The sequence below is a fragment of the Pelodiscus sinensis genome, chromosome 1, assembly GCF_049634645.1.
Source record: "Pelodiscus sinensis isolate JC-2024 chromosome 1, ASM4963464v1, whole genome shotgun sequence".
Lineage (NCBI taxonomy): Eukaryota > Metazoa > Chordata > Testudines > Trionychidae > Pelodiscus > Pelodiscus sinensis.
The window spans coordinates 216,295,931-216,315,321 of record NC_134711.1 but is presented as its reverse complement, the minus strand read 5'-3'; the positions used below and the strand labels follow the sequence as shown (position 1 = coordinate 216,315,321).

The 19,391-nt window shown below is 45.6% G+C and overlaps 1 protein-coding gene across 4 annotated transcripts in view; it reads left to right on the top strand.

The window, feature by feature from the left end:
• Nucleotides 1-19,391, top strand: part of SHROOM2 (shroom family member 2) — a 185,208-nt gene that overhangs the window by 63,867 nt on the left and 101,950 nt on the right. For all 4 annotated transcript variants that reach the window (XM_006120196.3, XM_006120195.3, XM_006120197.3 and 1 more), the window contains exon 2: nucleotides 11,201-11,352. In XM_006120196.3, coding sequence (XP_006120258.2) covers nucleotides 11,201-11,352 — 152 coding nt within the window. The remainder of the gene's footprint in view (nucleotides 1-11,200; nucleotides 11,353-19,391) is intronic.

Genomic DNA, 19,391 nt, shown 5'->3' with positions numbered 1-19,391 from the left:
TGAGCCCACAAACAGCTGATCAGCTGTTTGTCGGCTCAGCGCTGTAGTCTGGACGCTCGGGTGTCGACATCAAAGGCATTTGTCGCCCACCCAGATATGCCTCCTGGGATGAGGCATACCTGGGTGGTCGACAAATGCCTTTGATGTCGACACCTGCGCGTCCAGACTACAGCGCTGAGCCGACAAACAGCTGATCAGCTGTTTGTCGGCTCAGCGTGGCAGTCATGTAAATTTAAATGAAGCGGCGATTATTTAAATCGTCGCTTCATTTTCCTATGCCTGGTAACCTAATTTACATGCCTCTGGCGACAGAGGCATGTAGTCTAGACGTACCCTTAGTCTCTCCTGAATCTGACCTGTAGACTCCACTGCTACCTAGATGTGCCTCCTTACTAACAAATCTAGTCACCCAAACTGCATGTTTGTTGCACAGTGCACTACATCATATCCTGCAACAACAGGATGTGGAATTTGTTATGGTATAGTTCCAGGCCTAATAAAAGTATATTAAGCTTTAATTATAAAGGATTTTTTCTTCTCATTCTGCATTGCACTGAATCAGTTTGTCACTTTTTAATTTTATTTGTCTGTCTCCAGAGGTTTCATTCAATTGGTTTTTCCCCCTATGGTTAACTGACTGACTTGGTGTCATTCTGTACTATGAGCATCTAATTCAGGGGTAGCTAATCCGAGGCTCACGAGCCGCATGCAGCTCGCGAAGAAAAAAATTGCAGCTCCTGACGGAACCGGGACAGAACCCGGAACCGCTCAGGTCAGCCGCTCTTGTGGCCGGGCCACTGTGAGCCACATGTGTGCTCATGGCCCGCGCCATTCCGCTCATGGCCCCCAGCGCACTATGTCATATCCTGCACGTGCAGGCCAGGTCGCACACAGTGTTCTGGCCTGCACATGCTAACAGTCAGCTACTGAGCGCAGGCAACAGCTTCGGCAGCGGCTTCAGGACCCAGGCATAAGGTTGTGGGGGGGGGGATGCCTGGCTCTGGAGAAGGGGAGGAGGATTGGGGGCAGTGCGCAGGCATCCCGGACGCGGCGCAGCGGCTCTGGCTCTGGGATCCAAGCATAAGGTTGGGGGGAAGGGGGGTTGAGTTACAGCGGGGAGGGGAGATGTCTGTCTCTGGGGAAGGAGAGGAGGGGGGGATTGGATTGGGGGTGTATGTGCCTGGCTCTGGGGAAGGGGAAGAGAGGGGGATTGGGTGTGGGGGGGTGCCTGGCTCTGGGGAAAGGGAGGGGGACTGGGTTAGAGCAGGCTGCTCTTTCCCTCCCCTAAACAGCTGGCACGCTTCCTGAAATGCCGGGTCTGTCGCACCACCGGGGACTTTACCCCTGCTGCCTGCCTGGGCAGGGAGGGAGTAGGAATCCTGGGACTGCATGCCAGCTCCAGCTTCTGAGGAAGTATGCAGCTGTCATGGGGAGCAGAGGAAGGGCACGCACTTCCTGAGACGTTGGAGCTGGCATGCAGTCCCGGGACTCCTACACACACACACACACCCGGTGCAGGCAGGGAGCAGGGGGGGAAGGATGTCCTTGGCGGAGTGTCAGACGGGGCATTTCAGGAAGCACACCAGCTGTTTAGGAGAGGGGAAAAGCAGCGCGCGTGTTTCCTGAGACCCGGGATCCCCAGATACTGGCCCCAGTTGTCTCTGTCCCCTCCCCCTGGCCAGACCTCCCCCCCATGAGCACCCTGCCCCAGCGCCCTGACCGCTGCCCCCACCAGCACAGTTGGGGCCACATTAGTGAGGCTTGGGGTGTTTTGGAGGTATTGGTTTTTTGCATCTCACTTGTGTGGCCCCGACTGACTTTTCTGTGGGTCAGTGACTCCTGACTCAAAACAGGTTCCCCACCCCTCTCATAAAGATAACGCTGAAACATTTTGTGTTTGACATAATATTTTATTTAAAAATGAAGCCTGGCCAACAAGCCCCCAATTGGGGCCAAGCCCCCATCTGGCCGCAGCATCATACCACTCCTGCATCCCCCAGACCCTAAACCTGAGCCTATCATACACTGGAACTGCCTGTCCTGAGCCTCTCACATCCCCAAACTCCCTGCACCCCCACATCCCTGGTCTTCTGCCACAACACTCCTGTACCATCCACACTCTGCAAATCTGTGCCCATCGTACTCCCAGCCTCCTTGCCCTGAGCCCCTCATGCTCCCCAGCCCAAACTCCTGCACCCTCACAGACACAAGCCTGTGGCTTGCTCAGCACCCCAACCCTCCACCTGACTCCAACACTCTCCAGCCTGGATCCCCCTCCCTGAGCCAACATCCTCTTCTCTACTTCCTCCTGCACCCAGATTCCCTCCCAGAGCTTGCACCTTTCACCCCTTCTCAGTGCTTTTTTTGTGAGCCACAATTGCAGTGAGGACAGCTTGAAGAGCCAGGGCAAAGTTATTGAGTCCAAAAAAAAAAAAAAACCAGGGTCGTGAAGACCTGGGGAAAAGTTGTTAACAAAACAAACAAACAAAAAAGCAGCTGTGGGACTGTGTACCAGCACCTATTTTCCCCCAGCATGGCTTTTTTTTCTTTTTGCTTGACAACTTTGCCCCGGCTCTTCACACTGTCTCCACTGCCATTGTGGCTTTTTGTCTGGAATGGGTTGGCCACCCCTGACTAACTCATTTTTACAGATAATCCACATACCAACCAATACAAAGCTATTTTTTGTTTGGGTGATAAAGCATATTTATATTCGTGGGGTCAGTACTGATAACAATGTGCTGATAAATGGGACTGTTTTCCCTGTGTTTGACTGTTTCCATCTTCCCTCTCCCATAGCAAGGAATCTTCAAGGAGGAAAAGCTGATACAATGTCCTTAGGAAACTAAATAGTGTGTGACAGCCGCATTTCCCCATCTTGGGTCCTGTTTGTTTACACAGGTGTTTCTACAGGAATGTGGGTCTTTAAAATTAACCAATGAATGCTGATGAAAACAGAAGCTAATGGTCACATTCTGAGACTGTTGCATCTCTTTAAATTACTACATGATCAACTTTTACCTGGTCCTTTATGTGTTACTAACCATGGGAGGTAGCTTTGAGTATTGTTGGAGTAGGATGTACACTTTACTGTGAGTATTCCTTTGTGTGGAGTGGGATGAAGGTCTCCAAATAAGGAGAAATACAAAACATCGTGTAACACACACATTCTGACCATGCTTAGTTTGTTTCTTTGCTCTATACTTCCTGAAATTAATTGCAGCCTCCCTTTCCGTAGGAACAGACAATAGATTAGAATTCAAACACTATTTTTAATGAGAGAATGTTGACAGGGTTTTAGTTTGTACTCGTATTGTTGCATCAGTTAGGGTGTGACACTGTTTTGTTTTTGTTTTGTTTTGTTTTATATTCTATATAGCTATACCACTACAGGAGGCTACAGTTCTAAAGCAGTATCTAATATATACCTGTTCCCAATACAGGAGGATACAAATAGAAAGCACTTTACCAATATGGAAATAACTAAACCACTAAAGCAACTTTTATTGATGGTTTAGGTCTTTTTTTTTAATCTTTAGGAAAGTATAGCTCTCGCTTGCCTTTCTTTCCACTTCTCTTCTGCCCCTCCTCTCTGTCTCACTGAAAACTGACAAGCACACAATCAGTGGAGGAACACTAAATTTCTCTGTATGGTAGAAGGTGAGAGAAGGATAAATTACATTATATGTATATAGTGTTTATGTGTACTTGGGGTGGGGGGGAATATGGACCCAAACACATAGTATTTCATAATTTTAAAACTTTCTCCTGGGTCTGACAAACACAGTCATTTGTGCCTGTTGCTGATGCTCAACTAATTATGTGAACTGACAGAAATAGATTCTTTTAGTGAAATGATCAAAAGTAAGGTCTTAGATGGTGCAAATGAAATATGTAATTGAACTCTCTTAATCTGTGATTGCAGCAAATGGAGAGGACCTGACAAGGTTTTGGGCTAATGGTCAAAGTGACTTGAGCCAAATTCCTTTCTCTCTTTTTAGTGAGAGTGCAAAACAAAAAAGAAACACCGCTGCTGAAACTGACCGCCAGTTCTGACTTACATACAGAATCAACTTAAGAACCCAAAGCGTCCCCAAGTCAGCTGCTGCTGAAACTGATCAGCAGCTGATTCCAGGAAGCCCGGGGCAGAGCAACTTTGCCTTGGGCTTCCTGTAGTCAGCGCTGGTCAGTTTCAGCAGCAGCTGACTTGGGGACGCCTGGAGCAGAGCAGCTGGGGTGCTGCTGGGTTGCTCCAGTAGCGCGGCTCCTCGGCGCTACTGGACCAACCCAGCAGCACCCCATCTGCTCTGCCCCAGGCGTCCTGATTCAGCCGCTGCTGAAACTGACTAGCAGCGGCTGAATCAGGACGCCTGGGGCGCAGAGCAGCTGGGGTGCTGCCGGGTTGGTCCAGTAGCGCCCAGAGCGGTGCTGCGGGACCAACCGGCAGCGCCCCAGCTGCTCTGCCACAGGCGTCTGGAGAAAAGCCTAGTCTGGCGGGGGGGGGGGGGGGGGCGTACTAGCTGCGCCCCCCCACCCCAGCAGACCAGGAAGACGCGGGCAGCGGACCGAGACGCACCGCGGTCCCGCCGCCTGGGTCCTCCGCGGCTTTGCTCCCAGTCTCCCTGCTCCGCTGCCGGCTTCCCCGAGGCTTTGCAGAGCCTCGGGGAAGCCGGCAGCGGAGCAGCCCAAGCGCGCCTGGGCTGCCTCGCTGCCCGAGCCCTTCCGCGGCTTTGTTCCACGTCTTCCTGGTCTGCAGACCAGGGAGACACGGAGAAAACCCCGGAGTACACGGGCGGCAGGACCACGAGGTCCCGCAGTCCGTGTCCTCCGGGGCGAGCCTCGTTCGTAACTGCGGATCCGACGTAAGTCGGGGACTGCCTGTATCAGAAATGGTTCCAGCCTTTTTTGTCCAGATGTTCTTAGTATGTATCAGTATGTGCATGGAGATGTGCGAAAACATTTTTGCATGTGTGCATTTTGAAGTATGGTAAGTAATTGCACAATAGTTCTCACAAGGGTTTTTGGCAGTGCTGAGAGAGTTCTAAGTTTGTCTGTTGGGCAGGGTTTGTAGTTCCGACAGCTGCCTTATAAGTAGTAGAGAGTACATCTGGTGAATAGATAATAGAACGAAAATAATAAAATAAAAATTCACAAATAAGGACAGGGAGATTAGAATGTTAATACCACTAAGAGAAAAGGGGCATGATGTTGTTGGGTTTGGTTTTTTTTTTACAGAAAATAGTTATATGATTTGTTGTTTTACATGCATTCAGTTGCTGGTAGAGCCTTTATCAAAGGGAGATTTACAAGAGAGACTTTGGATAAAAACAGTTTTTTGGTGTGATTGTATTCTCCCCCAGCAAATACTCATGCTTGGACCAGCACATGCATAATTGAATGGAATGACATTGTTTATACACATATTCACTTATCTTTGTTAAAACCAACAGGAAAAGTATATGCATTAAAACTTTTAGCTCAGAAGGATTTTTATTGTATAGAATATATAGGTTTTATTCTCATTATCTACTACTAATTTAGAAGCAGCATATGAAGAGACCCACTTTCAGTATTTATTAAGGGGTGCTTCAGATCATTCATGTTTTTCAGTTGATTAATGTTATTTGGGATGTACCCATAAGTCTCTTTGGAAGGCTTATGCTATGTGGAATGTGCAGTTCCCCTGCTGACATGAAAACTCAGAGGGGGTAACTGAATACTCCCTTCAGTCAGTGTATTTCCAACACAAAAAACAAATAGCTTTGCTGAGAACAATGAAAATTCCTTGAAACCCTAGGAAACGGGACTTAAACAGTGACACTGTCAAGGTCTTAAGTCTTAGGCCTTCAAATTGCTTGTAACCCAATGGCACAAAGTCTTTCCAGCCCTGAGGGCTGTACCTTGCTACTAGTTTAAGAGCCACAACTAATTTACATGTGGATATGTTGCTTAAAACTCCTTAAACAATATATTACACCTCTTAATTTTATTCACTTTTGGTTGACGTCCAATGATTCACCAATGCTTTTCATTAACATTTCCCAATGCTCTCTACCCCACATGCTTCAGGCTTCAACATGCCTTTCATTTCAAGGCAATCCAGAAATGCATAAAAGCACTTAAAGGACTTGAGAGCAATTTTTTGGGAGAGTCAAGATTCATCGTTCCCTAGATGCTCATTTCCTCTATTAGCTTTGATTGACTTATGACTCTCTTCTATGGCTGTCTGTAAGCAGCTACGCAGCCTGTAAGCAATTATGTTTTCATGCCTGACTCCTTGATCTCCTAACCTATTTGCTTGCATGGAAGTGTGATTTCCATCTCTACTCTTTTGCTCTCCACTCCACCATACAACTGAAGTGGGATTTAAAATATTTAGTGAACCCATGAGATTTGGATAATACCCTGGGAGGTCAGTTGTGGGTCATGGATTGTGCATTAATTATAACTGGATATAGAAGCTTTGTCTGGATTTTAATTATTGGTATATTATTTTGAAATCTACTTTACTGTTATCAAGTAAATTTAAAAATAAATGCTCTTTTAGAAAGGCCTACAAATACAAAATATTCAGGGCATTGTTTTTACTTAGACACTTTTGAAGAGACAAGGCAGAGTGAGATATTTTATCAGTCCAACTTCTGTTGGTGAAAGGGACAGCCTTTCAAACTGTCTTTGAAAGCCTTTCAAAGAGCTTTCAAACAGAGCTCTTCAGGTCTCGGAAAAGAACAGTGTCAAATACAAAGTGAGATACCACTTATGCTAAACTATCTGTCTCGTAAGGGACCATTCAGTCAGTCCTCATATTAACTCTCATCATTCGAAGACCTATTGGTTTATTTTGCTTGCCATTGTATTGTTGCAGTGTTGCTTTTTTTTTAATCAGTTTACAAAACAGTCTTGAATATCCACTCATGAATTGTGTTGGATCCATACGTCCTCTTTGTTGATTCTTTTTTAGAAATTAGGTTTAAACAAGTTTTTTTCCCATGTAGTTAATGTCTTGGTTTGCTTCAGCATACAGTAGAATTCAAAACATGTTATTTGTGGATGGTAATACCTATGATGTACTAAATTTTTTCCAGCAATTTCAAGAAAGTACAGGTCCTGCTCCTAGGAGCTCACTATCTTAAAAACTGGTAGATAAAATTATGACAAGAGGAACTACTATGGAATTTTTATACAAGTCAACTAGATCTGCTGTGATGTCTACATAAAAATTAAGCTTTCACAGGCCCACTGATGGGTGAGGAGCAAAGGGGACAGATGCCTACAGCCCAGCTACTCATCAGGAACATAGGCAGGCTTCCTACTCACCCTCCCTGTACACTGCAGAGGGATGCAGTTGTCATGTCCCTACAGCTCCTGGGGTCTCCTGCTGAACCCCGCTCCAACTGCTGACTTGGCAGCTTGCATTGGCCAGGAACTGCAGCCAGTGGGAACTACGAGTGTGGTGCCTGATATCAGTGGTGTTCAAGACCACTTGCCCCCCACCAGCCTAGGAATACATATTGGTTTATTGGCTGCCAGAGGGATGTGTCAGTTACTTTTGGGAGTTCCCTGAGCACCTCCTGTGCCCCAGCCCCCCTGCTTCAGCCCAGAGCCTACACCCCATACTCAAACTCCCTCCTAAAGCCTGCAACCCTCACCCCTCTCACACCTTAACCCTCTGCCCCAGTGTAGCCGGGTCTGTCATTCAGGGGTCCTGGGGCACCCCCAGTTCGTGGGCCCTTACCCCAATGGGTCCTGAGCCGCCCCTGTTCCCAGCCTCTACCTCTCCGCTCCCACAGTCCTTTCTCTGCTGTCAGCTCCCACCGAGCTCGCTACTCCGCTGTCCACTCTGGTCGTCCCCCAGGTCACGGGCCACCGTCCCCCAACTGTCCGCCCGGCAACCGCTACCGGCCCGGGACCGCTCCGTCCCGTCCCCTCCTCACTGGTCCGGCTGTCCGCCTTGGGTGCTGGGATTCTGGCTCTGGGCGCCGCACTGCCTCCCGCGGAGTCTCTTGCGTGCCCTGCAGAGGAGGCTGAGAACAGAAACTCTCCTGCTCTCCCCAGTCCTCCCCCCTTCCTGTTCCTCCCGCCGCCCTTTTGAATTCCCCGCTTGGCGTCCGGCCTGCCCCTCCGTGGGCCGCCTTGCCGCCCCGGGGTCCTAGTGCCCGCCGGCTATCACCCAGGCCGCCCTGTGTATGCGCGCCGGTTTCCCCCGGCTCCTCCGCCTATGCCACCGCGTCGCGCCAGACTCCCGGTGCCAGCTGATCGGCCGCACTGGGTGCGGGGCCTCGGCTCCTGGGGCCGAGAGTGCGGGGGTGAGTCCCCCCGTCACACCCAGCCTGATGAAAGTGTGTAAAGGTGGGGGAGAGCAAGTGACAGAGGGGAAATGGAGGGGGGGCAGGACAGGACATGATTTCAGGGAAGGAGGAAGGCAGGGGGCAGGGTAAGAGTCTTTGCGTTGGCGCAGTTAGATGGCTGACAGCCCTAATGGGGGGATATGGAAGCCCCGTCTGGGCACCAGCCAACTCAGGCGCAGCACCACCCGAATGTTAGGTGGAACTCATCTGTGCAGGTGCAACTTGTGTGTGCACAGGGGCCTACTATTGTCTGTTCAGACCTGGGGCCCAGAATTGCTGCCATTAGTCCTGAGTTTTCAAGAGGGCCTAAAGAGTGGCAGGTTGGTGCCCTGCAGATAGACTTAGGACAGTGGTACCAGGCATAGGGAACTGTATGGTAAAAACCTGGAGATGATTGTGCAAGAAGCAGATGAAACTGGAAGAGCAGAAGCTGTTTGGATGGTGGAGGCATGAGACAAAGCCTGGCAAAAATGGAGAAGCAGGAAGGAGGAGGATTTTACGCCAAGTTTTTGAAGGTGACATGATCAGTGTTAAATCTGGTGTGATAGGAGACGATGAACTGAAGGAGAGTTGGATTCTAAGAGGAGACTGACATGATCATGCAAGGAATAGGCTTGAGTGGTTACATTTTGTGTGGACTGAAGGGGAGGCCAGAGGGGATATGGAATGTAAAGTTGGGATATAATGAGGACCTGAATGAAAGATTTCGTTTTGAGAATGGAAAGAAAATGTCAGATTTAGGAATTGAGGAAGAAGTGACAAGATTTGGATATGGCATGGGAGTGAATGAGAGTCAAATTATCCCTAGAATGTTGGGTGGTGATGGAGTTTTTTTCATAAATGAGAAAGGAAGAAGATAAGGAAGCAAAGTGTCTGATTTGCAGAAGAGCTGAGCACCCACAACTATCATTGAAATCAATGGGAGCTGCTAGTGCTCAGCAAATCAAGCTCTTGTTGTGTTTTTTTAGATTAACAATGTGTGTAATTAGTATTGATACACCTCATAACAACTCCAGTTATTTTATCCTCTTTTCTATTCATTTAAATATTGTGAATAGTTAGAGTAAAATTTTACTAGTAACATTTTCTGTAATCAAGAAAAGGCGCTAGGAATAGCAGTACATCCCTTCCATTGACATCCACCACAAATCGTCATCTTACATGGGCATGTGGCACATTCTGCCATTCCTTACTGGTTCTCACACTTCACTCTCTCCTCCCAGCCAGAACTGCTGTGTAATTCTATCAAGCATTGTAACATGTTTGTTTTCTTAAAGGAAGTACCTTCTACCAACCCTGGAAATCTGTTAAATGTATATATGTGATCGATTAAATTTCCCAGACACAACTGGTTTCACAATATTGTGGTTACCACAGAATGTCAAACATCTCTTAGGTGGAATGTAATGGGGATAGTGGTAGTATCAGTTCATCTGGAAATCTAGGTTTTAAAGGGCTTGTCCAAGGCTTAAAGTACAAGCATGGTTAAGTATATTGGGGAAAGCATTGAGCGGAGGTGAGACTATCAAACTCAAGATCAGAGATAAGGATGTTAGAGTGGTTATTTGGCTAATTGTGTAGTTGATATAATTTGTATCAACTACACGATTAGTCGATAAGGGGAACTGCTCTGCAGAGCCGCAGTGGGGGTAGCTGGGCTCTTACTACATTTAAAATGCAGAGCCAGGGAGCAGTCCTGGCTCACACCAGTCTGGGAGCACTGCGCCTCTACATTTTAAATGTGAACGGGCCTCTGCCACTGTGAACTGAGGCTGCTCCGGCAGCCCCCCTTGGTTGAAGCGGCCGGGACTGGTCGCAGACAAGGGCTGCTTCGCGGCATCAGCCCCTGTCTGCGGGGGATCCCAACTCCCCATTGGGACCCCCACGGACAGAGGCTGCTGCTGGAGCAGCCTCTGCCCATGTCAGGCAGAGGCTACTGCCTCTGTTAGAGGCAAGGTTGGGGGGAAGGCAGCACTGCTAGATGGTAGAGGCGGCGGGGGGAGGGTGGGAAAGGCAGCACCACAGAGACGGTGCTGGAGGGAACCAGCTTCTTAGGTGGAGGGGGAAGCAAGTAATCAAGTGCTCAATTTGACTACTTTCTTAAATCCCTAATCAGAGGCACCCTTGACCTTCACACCAAGGGCATAGCTATACCACAGGCACTTTAGCGAAGGCTTCCATTACGCCATAGTATAGATGCTTCCTACAGCAATGAAAGGGGCTTTTCCATACATTTAAGACAGCCACCTCCCCAAGCAGTAATAGCTAGACAGACAGAAGAATTCTTCTGATATATATGCACCTATTTTGGGGCCAGGTGGGTTTAACTGGAGCCTTCAGGTGTGTGAGTTTTTTAGGCCTCTGAGTACCATAGCTACACCAAACAAACTTTTTCAGGCACTAAATTGTAGCATTGCAAACTTCTGCACAGGTATCCCTTCCTTCCTCTCTTTTTCTCTAGTGTGGTCTATGTTTTAAAGTTAGATTGACTTACCTGTATCACTACCTTTGCTTGGGAGGATGTATATTAGATGAAAAAAACCTCTTCCATTGCTATAGGAGGTATCTGTACTATAGGGCTGCAGGTACGTAGCTACTGCTATGCTGCTGTAGCACCAGTAACGTGGGCATGCCCTCCCTCTCTCTCATCATGCTTATTTCTTTGTCAATACTTTAGTTCTGAATATTTTCAAACAAAGATTTTTTTTTTTGCATTTTAACTTCCTTAGTGTGTTACGAGTTACCAGTTGTTATGTAGTACCAGTACACAACATGAATGTTTTCATATTTTTTTAAAAGATCAAGTAATTTATTCTCCGTTCTTCTGCCTTTCTGCATTGCTTTCTCTTCAGATTGAAGAAGGGAGCAAAGCTGCAGCTGTTGAAAAGTTACTGGCTGGAGATGAAATTGTCAGCATCAATGACGTGGGGATCTCCGGCTTCAGACAAGAGGCTATCTGTCTGGTGAAAGGTTCACACAAGACACTAAAGCTTACAGTGAAAAGGTAAGCTCATGATGTACAGCCGGAGGGCCAGATGCTGCCCGGCTCTGCTTTTCAAAGCAAAGGGACAGACTGAGGCTTTGTCTACACTCCACAGCTTTTAGTGACATGGCCATGTCACTAAAAGTCATACAGTGTAAACAGTGCTTGTCAGCACTTTTGCTGACAAAATATTTCTACTGCCTATGAGCGAGGTTTGCAGTGTTGACAGGGGAGCACTCCTGCTGACAAGAAGCCATTTACATTGCCACTTGCCATGGCAAAACTTTTGCCTTGAAGGGGTTGGGGGAGGGTAGGGGTATTAAGCATTTGTGAATAACAAAAGTTGCATTGTTCGGTTGGCAGTGTAGCCAAAGCCTAAATTTGTTTAAAGAGCAGCAGCAATGATTCACTGTGTTATTTTGCAAGAGACTTATAAGATTCACATTTTTATGCATAAATATGTTACTTGTTCTTCCAAAGGATCATTCACAGAGTCTCCTACGAGATGAAATACTGTGCAGGCATCATTTAGGGTGAAGGTCCAATGAGCTTGGAGTGTTGCTAACAAAATTATTTTCCAGCTTCAGCTTTTAATTCAGGAAGGAGGAAAGGGAGAGGGCAGGCTTGCCCTGGCATTGTGACAATAATGTCTATATTGGGTGCAATAGTTGCACATGTGAATGTGATTTTTGAGGAATTGGTTTTATGAGGAGCAGGGTGGGAAGCAGTTTTTTCATCCTGCAGGATTTTTTTAGATTTAAAAAAAAAAAACCTTCCCATCCTGAATTAGGATAAAAAGTCAAATCTGAAAAAAAACATTAATCAAAAATCTGGAAAAAATCCAGTCAAGTCACTGGAAATGTGTCGATTTTTAGCTTTTTATGTATGTACTGTAAAATAGCTTAAATTCTGAACATTTTTATGTTGATCCTTAAAATGAACATAGCTGTCTTGACTATTGCAGAAAAATATTGAAAACTGATGTTTTCCTATAAACCATTTCAGATATGATGAATCAGCCTTTCCTGATTTAAACAAATCTTGTAAAAATATAAGACAAGCTCACTAATCATGTGCATTGTGGATGGTTCTGTGTTAGTAGGGAAAACTGCATTGTTGTAGAGCCAAAGAGAATATTACGGTGATTGGGTGATTCAGCACATGCATTTAGATTGACTTGACTATTAATGTTGCCTTAAATGGTGATTCTTGGTTTCTGGAGATAGCATTGATAGGAAATGAAGTTGAACAGCCTTTACTTTTAGATTAAAAAAGGCTTTCTTGTGGGGATGGAAGAAATTAGCATAGCAGTTGAATCTATTACCTTAACAGATGGTGCAATAACTTATAACTATGAATAACAGGTTCAGGGAGTTCTACCAAAATTTGTACAGCACCAGGACTAATAAATAAATAAAAATTGTTTGTACTATGATATAAATCATATCAGTCTCCTTTAACTTGATCCTGCACTGGCTACTCTGCTGGAAAAGATTTCTCATTAGAGTGTATTGTATCAGCCTTCCATGCTCTAGATGATCTGCTTATTCGGCATCTATAAAATCTATAAAGACAGCAGAGCATAGCTGCTATGTATCATTTTCTACTCTGTCTAAAGAATGTCTAGGCACATTAAATAGTGTGGTTGTTAGCTTATTTTGCAGAATCTATGGAAGTTCTGATCTGTCTGGAATATTAGAAGTTTTTTTTTTAATTAAAATATCCTAATATAGGCAGAGGTGCAGTGTTAACATGGTGTTGGGGTGAATAGTCACAGGTCACCGCTCTCATAAAGGCAACCTCCTTTCTCCCTCATGAGGTATTACTAGGGATGTCAACATGTAGTCGACTATACAATTAACCGATAAGCCTGGGCTTATTGGTTAATCTTATTGACTATACGCACTCTCCCCCACTTTGCTACCTCTGGCTGTGCGGCGCTGCCACTTGGAAGTACCCCTTCCCCCCCCTTTGCTGCCTCTATCTCATAGAGGCAGCGGGGGGCGGGGAAACCGACTAGTCGACAGATTATCGACTAGTCTTCAACTATAGTCGACTAGACTTCAACATCCCTAACTCGGACCTCTGTGGACAGGGTCTGCTGCTACGCTGCACTGCTGCCTCTATATCAGAGGCAGCTGGTCTACATGGGGAAACTGGGTCCCCTGGCGGACTATCTCCTGCCTGCCACCCTGTGCTGTTTCCTCTGATAGAGAGGCAGCAGCATGAGGCTGGCAAGAGGGGCACCCTAGGAGTGGGGCTGGGAGCACACTGGCTGCTTGCCCCAACTCCGTGGTCTATCTAATAGTCATGTAACCATTAAGATTTTATGTGGTTACACCACTATTCAATTACATTATATCTAATATCCCTAGGTGTTACAGGTGTTTTTTCATTTGCAAGCTATACAGACAAGTCCTAGGTACGCCCTGCCTATGATTGTGTGGTGGGCATTTGGCTGCAAGGCTGTTACTCTCCAGTCAGTTCTTTCCTTTCCTTTCCTTTCCTTTCCTTTCCTTTCCTTTCCTTTCCTTTCCTTTCCTTTCCTTTCCTTTCCTTTCCTTTCCCCACTTCCGTCACGTGCAAGCAACATGGATGGCACTCTGTCCATGAGGCTGAATGAAGTAGTAGCTCTAGGGTGACCTGGGAAGAAAAAAAAAACTTAAACTCCTGAAGAACTCCTCAGATCACAGCCTGGGTGTTCATTTGGAGTCTGGATTTGTCTCTTACCCAGGTCATACCCAGTTGATGGTGTCTGCATTTTCAGGGCATGTTCATATTCTGTATGTTGGAAGGTTTTTTTCCCCACAGACTCACAGCCATAGAGCTAGAAACATAAATGAAAGTCTAAATTATTCAGATTGCTATAAATCCTCATTGCATGCTTTCTATACAAGAGTTCAAAATAATCAGAGTCTTTTTTTTTTAAACTAAGGCACATATTTCATGTAAGTTCCGCTTTCTCTTATCCTAGCCTCATCTCTTTTTGGGGAGAATGTTTACACAAATCCCAGGACTTGATCATTGAAAGGAAAAAAAAATTCTTTACCTGCAAATTGTGTTTCACTTACTGACTGTAGACACTGACCCACCAAGAACTTTTTTGTTTGCTTACTATGTATTCATATGAAGAAGTGGGTTGTACCCATGAAAGCTCATATACCATCTACATGTGTTGTTAGTCTTTAAGGCGCTGCTAGACTATTTGCTGTTTTAAGTTTTTATGTATCCTTTGTCAAGCATCATTAACCTTTCCCTAAAGCATAAGTTTCTAATACTCTATCCTGTGTGTGTCAAAATGACTATTTAGTTTAAGCAAACAACCAATGTTCTGTGTGAACAAAAACGGGAGGCCTTTGCATTCAACAACCAAGTGTAGCATTGGGTCACATTTGTCTCTGTTTAATTATGGTATTTGCTCCTAATATCTATGGGAATTAGCTTGGAGAAGAAACTGGATGGCTGTGTCTACATTGGCAGCCTTTTCCGTAAAAGGGATGCTAATGAGACACTTCGGAATTGCAAATGCCACGGGAGATTTAAATATCCCCCGCGGCATTTGCTTGAACATGGCTGCCGCTTTTTTCCGGCTCGGGGTTTTGCCGGAGAAAAGTGCCAGTCTAGACGGGATCTTGTGGAAAATAAACCCTTTTCCGGAAGATCCCTTATTCCTACTTGAAAGTCCTACTCTTAGAGTCCCTGAGATCGACCAGTAGATTGCGAAAGTAGGAATAAGGGATCTTCCGGAAAAGGGTTTATTTTTCGCAAGATCCCGTCTAGACTGGCGCTTTTCTCCGGCAAAACCCCGAGCCGGAAAAAAGCGGCAGCCATGTTTATGCAAATGCCGCGGGGGATAATTAAATCCCCCGCGGCATTTGCAATTCCAAAGTGTCTCATTAGCATCCCTTTTACGGAAAAGGGTGCCAGTGTAGACACAGCCGATGGCTATAATCTGGGTTTACATCACATTTTTTCCTTTGATTATTTGGTGTGTGCTGTCAAAGAATAACTCTTTCTGCAAGGAGAGTGAATCAAAGCAGAAAATAGCTTTTTAAATTTGATATAGAGAAATCTATTTCTAAAATGACATTCCTCTGACCTATAAAGTAAGTTCTGTTGATGAAAGAGGGGTCCACCCAGAAAGCATTTGGTATCTGCCATTTCTGAGCAGTTCACAGATCTGAAATGATCTACTCCCGTGGTCACCAACCCGTAGATCACGATCTACTGGTCGATCTCAGGGACTCTAAGAGTCGCTCTTGAGCCCTCTCTGAACTGTGTGCCTGTGCAGTACATTTAAATTTGATTTCCTCATTTGAGGAGCAGCTACTCACCGAGCAACAACACAGGTGAGTAGCTGCGCGGAATGGTGGGAGCTGGGAGGTTGGGAGGGCTGAAACACCCTGGCCAGCTGGCTGTGGCTTTCAGCGAGGCGCAGCCTCCCTGGGCTGAGCACAGAGCAGCCGGGCTGGAGTGAAGAGAAGCCACTTCTCTTTGCTCCAGCCCAGCTGCCCTGCGGTCCTGCTGTAGGGAACTCCCTGCCCCCAACCTTGTTCCCTTTCTCCTGCCCCAAACCTGTCCCCCGCCCTCCTGGCCCCCTGTTCACTCTCCCTTGGCCCCCCGCCCTGCTGCAGAAACCTGTCCCCCCTGCAGAAACCTGTTCCCCGGCACCCTGCCCCCCCTGCAGAAACCAGTTCCCTCTGGCACCCTGCTCCCCTCTGCAGAACCCTGTCCCCCCCCAGCACCCTGTCCCCTGCTGCAGAAACCTGTCCTTCTAGCACCCTGCCCCCTCTCCCCTGTCCCCACTGGCACCCTGTTCCCTGCTCCTCCCCAGTACTGCGTCCCCTGCTCCCAAATGACTTTTCTATGCGTCAATGACCCCCTGACTCAAGACAGGTTCCCTGCCATTCTCATAAATAAAGACAATGCAGAAACTTGTTGTGTTTAACATAGTATTTTATTTAAAAATGAAGCCTGGCCAACAAACCCCCAACTGGGGCCAAGCTCCCATCTGCCCAAAACCACTCCTGCATTCGCCCTTCCCCAGACCCTAGATCTGAGCCTATCAAACACTGGAACCTCCTGCCCTGAGCTCCTCACATATCCCAACCCAAATTCCTGCACCCTCACATCCACAAGCCTGTGGCTTGCTTAGTACCCCAACACTGGCCAGCCTGGAGCCCCCTCCCCGAGCCAGTGTCCCCTTCTCCACCTCCTCCTGCATCCAGATTTCCTCCCAGAGCTTGCACTGCTCACCCCTTCCTACACCCAAATCCCTCATTCCCACCCCAGAGACTACACATCCTGTCTCAACCCAGTGAGGGTCCAGCTAAACTGCAGGAGTTTTTCAGGATTCTGGAGATATCCCAGAAAAACTCTTCTGCATCCAGGGTTGTGTTTATTCCTCCGTTTTTTTAGTAGAAGAGCAAACATGCTCTTTCGGTCACCCCTATGTTCCTCTTTCCACAAGGAATAAGGGGGCTTCCAAAAGAAGGGTTTTTTTTCTGACATTTGGTCCAGTCTAGACAGGCCAAATGTTGGAAAAACCTCTTCCTACAGAATAATTTTTTTTTAAAGCAGCAGTATAAGGATTGGGGATAGCAAGTGATGGAGAGGAGAATAGAGAGGGCGGGGCTTCAAGGAAGGGGCGGGGCGGTAGATCTCGACTTGGTCTGTCATTTAAAAAGTGATCTTGGGTGTAAAAAGGTTGGAGACCACTGATCTACTCTTATGATTTCATCCTTCACTTCTTTTCCTTGTGCAATAATTTCTAGCATAATTATTGTCTAAATACTTTGAGACCCAGCAAGCTGTAGGACTTTACTGTGCATTTTAAAAGTGCAAATCTTAGCTGAGATTTAGATGGAGCCAAAACTCAAGTGAAAAAGTTTTGCCGTAATGTTCCATAGCATTCATTTACAGTCCCCGTGAATAACTACTTTTTCTGAGGCCATGGTATAGTTCTTATTTTGATATCATGGGATAGTAGCATCAGTTAGCTATCAAATAATTTATTTATTCTGCCACTGGTCTTTAAATAATCAAATGTCCAAATTGTTTAGAAAAAAGAAAGTAGTTATCTAAATAAAGCTCTGCTTTGATATAGAAATCTAGCAGACACAAATCTGCAGGCCATTAACATGCTACCTTTGTTTGCTGATTCTTCCTTTGGGAATGCAGTTGGGTTCAGAGTGATTAGTATTTAAATCAGCTACAAATAGTTGCTACTCTTCAGCCAGTCCCATAATATAACAATGTTTTAAATAGTTTACAGACATTGATAATTGAACAGTGCAGTATTCCTTTGGTCTCGGGTTGAATAAGGACTCCGGAGGATACACGTTGCTTACTTAAGTGGGTTTGTAGAAACAAAAAATGTTTATTATGTGTTAGTTATTCAGTGTTATTGTGAATCATTTCTTGTGTTGGTGCTTTTTTTTGAGAACTAGAGAAGAAAATCAACAAGGCGCATTTCTTATGGGAGCTGTTTGATTTCTCTTGATAAACAAGTACATAGCAAAAAGTCTGAGGCAGTTTGTATACACACATGGTTAAAATAGCTCAGTACAATTGATACTAAATAAGGGAGTGTATGCGCATCTACATGTAATAAAATATGTGCATGCAATTTTAAAACATCATTTCCTTAAATTCCATTCTGGCTAACGATGTATTTGGTTTATGACATACGCTATCATTGAGTATATGTCAGAGAAGGATTTTTCAAATGCTTGGAGTAATTGTTTTCATTATAATGTGGTGAGCAGATCTTTATTACCACAACAATGCATTTTCAAATAACTATAGTTTCTAAATCTCAATTGGACTCTGATACCCTTACTGTAGGGGAAGGGAACCTCTAAAATATGCCTAGGAACTTAAGTGGAACCGAAATGCCATCCTGTAATTGCACCCCATATGGTTCATGTCCTTTGGTATCCATCCTGTGTCCTTATGTCCTCATGCACAAACATATAAATTGTGTATACCTGGGTATTCCCCACCTCTTTCATTTATCTAGGAACCTGCATCGTCGTCTTCTTCTGACCATGTCTGTCTCTCTCCCATACTAGGCTTCTGTTCCTATCCCTTGCTCTCTGTGCTCCCAGATTAGATAGATCCAGGGGTAGGAGGACAAAGGGGACATGCCCTTCTTGGCTCTCTTTATACCTAGTCACCACATACTTTCACTCAGGTTAATAGGTGAGAAACTTTTCCCTGTTCCTGTGACCACTTCCTGGTGACCTCTGATTGGTTCTTGGAGTTCTCTGTGGCAGAGCATCTGAAGGTGGGGAAAAAGATACAGAAGCTGATACAGGCATCCCTGCCCTGCAGTAACTTTTAATGACAGGAGGCTGGAACTGCTGTTTAATTCAACCAGTTGCCCAGGACTTTGGACAGAACTTCAGATTACTGAGACTGGCTTGAAAACCCGAAAGTATTGCCGGCATGTGTGAAACTGACTTTTTTTTCCACTTGAAAATTTATTATTTGTTTTGATGATGCTTTGCATTGCAAAAAGAGGAAGTGTGCTCAGAATGTTGATTAAGTTCATTTTTCTAAACCAGAAGACAGGAAGCCGAATGCTTTTCAATTTTATCTAAGTGTACTCTTAACTGTTAAAATACGTCGATCTAAAACAAAAACCTAAAGTGGAAAGAGAGCAAAGTCAGAAAAGAACAAAATTACATACAATTTGAATTGTAAATACTCATGAGGACATTTAGAATCTCTTATGAGGAGGATGGCTACAAGAAATGCATTGTTCAGGAGAACTGTTCTAAGCTCAGATCTTTGGTGTGTCCATTCAGCAGCATTATTTCAGAATAACAGCAGTTATTCTGAAATAACAATGCGAGCATCTACACGGTAGTTTTGTTATTTCGAAATAAATTCGAAATAACGGACGGCTTATTCCGATTTCTGTAAACCTCATTCCACAACGAATAATGCCTCTTCTAAAATTGCTATTTGGAAATAGCTGTAGTGTGGATGCTCCACTGCCGCTCTTTTGAAATAGCTCCTCCCCAGGGCCATTAAAAGTAATTACTCCCTAGTGC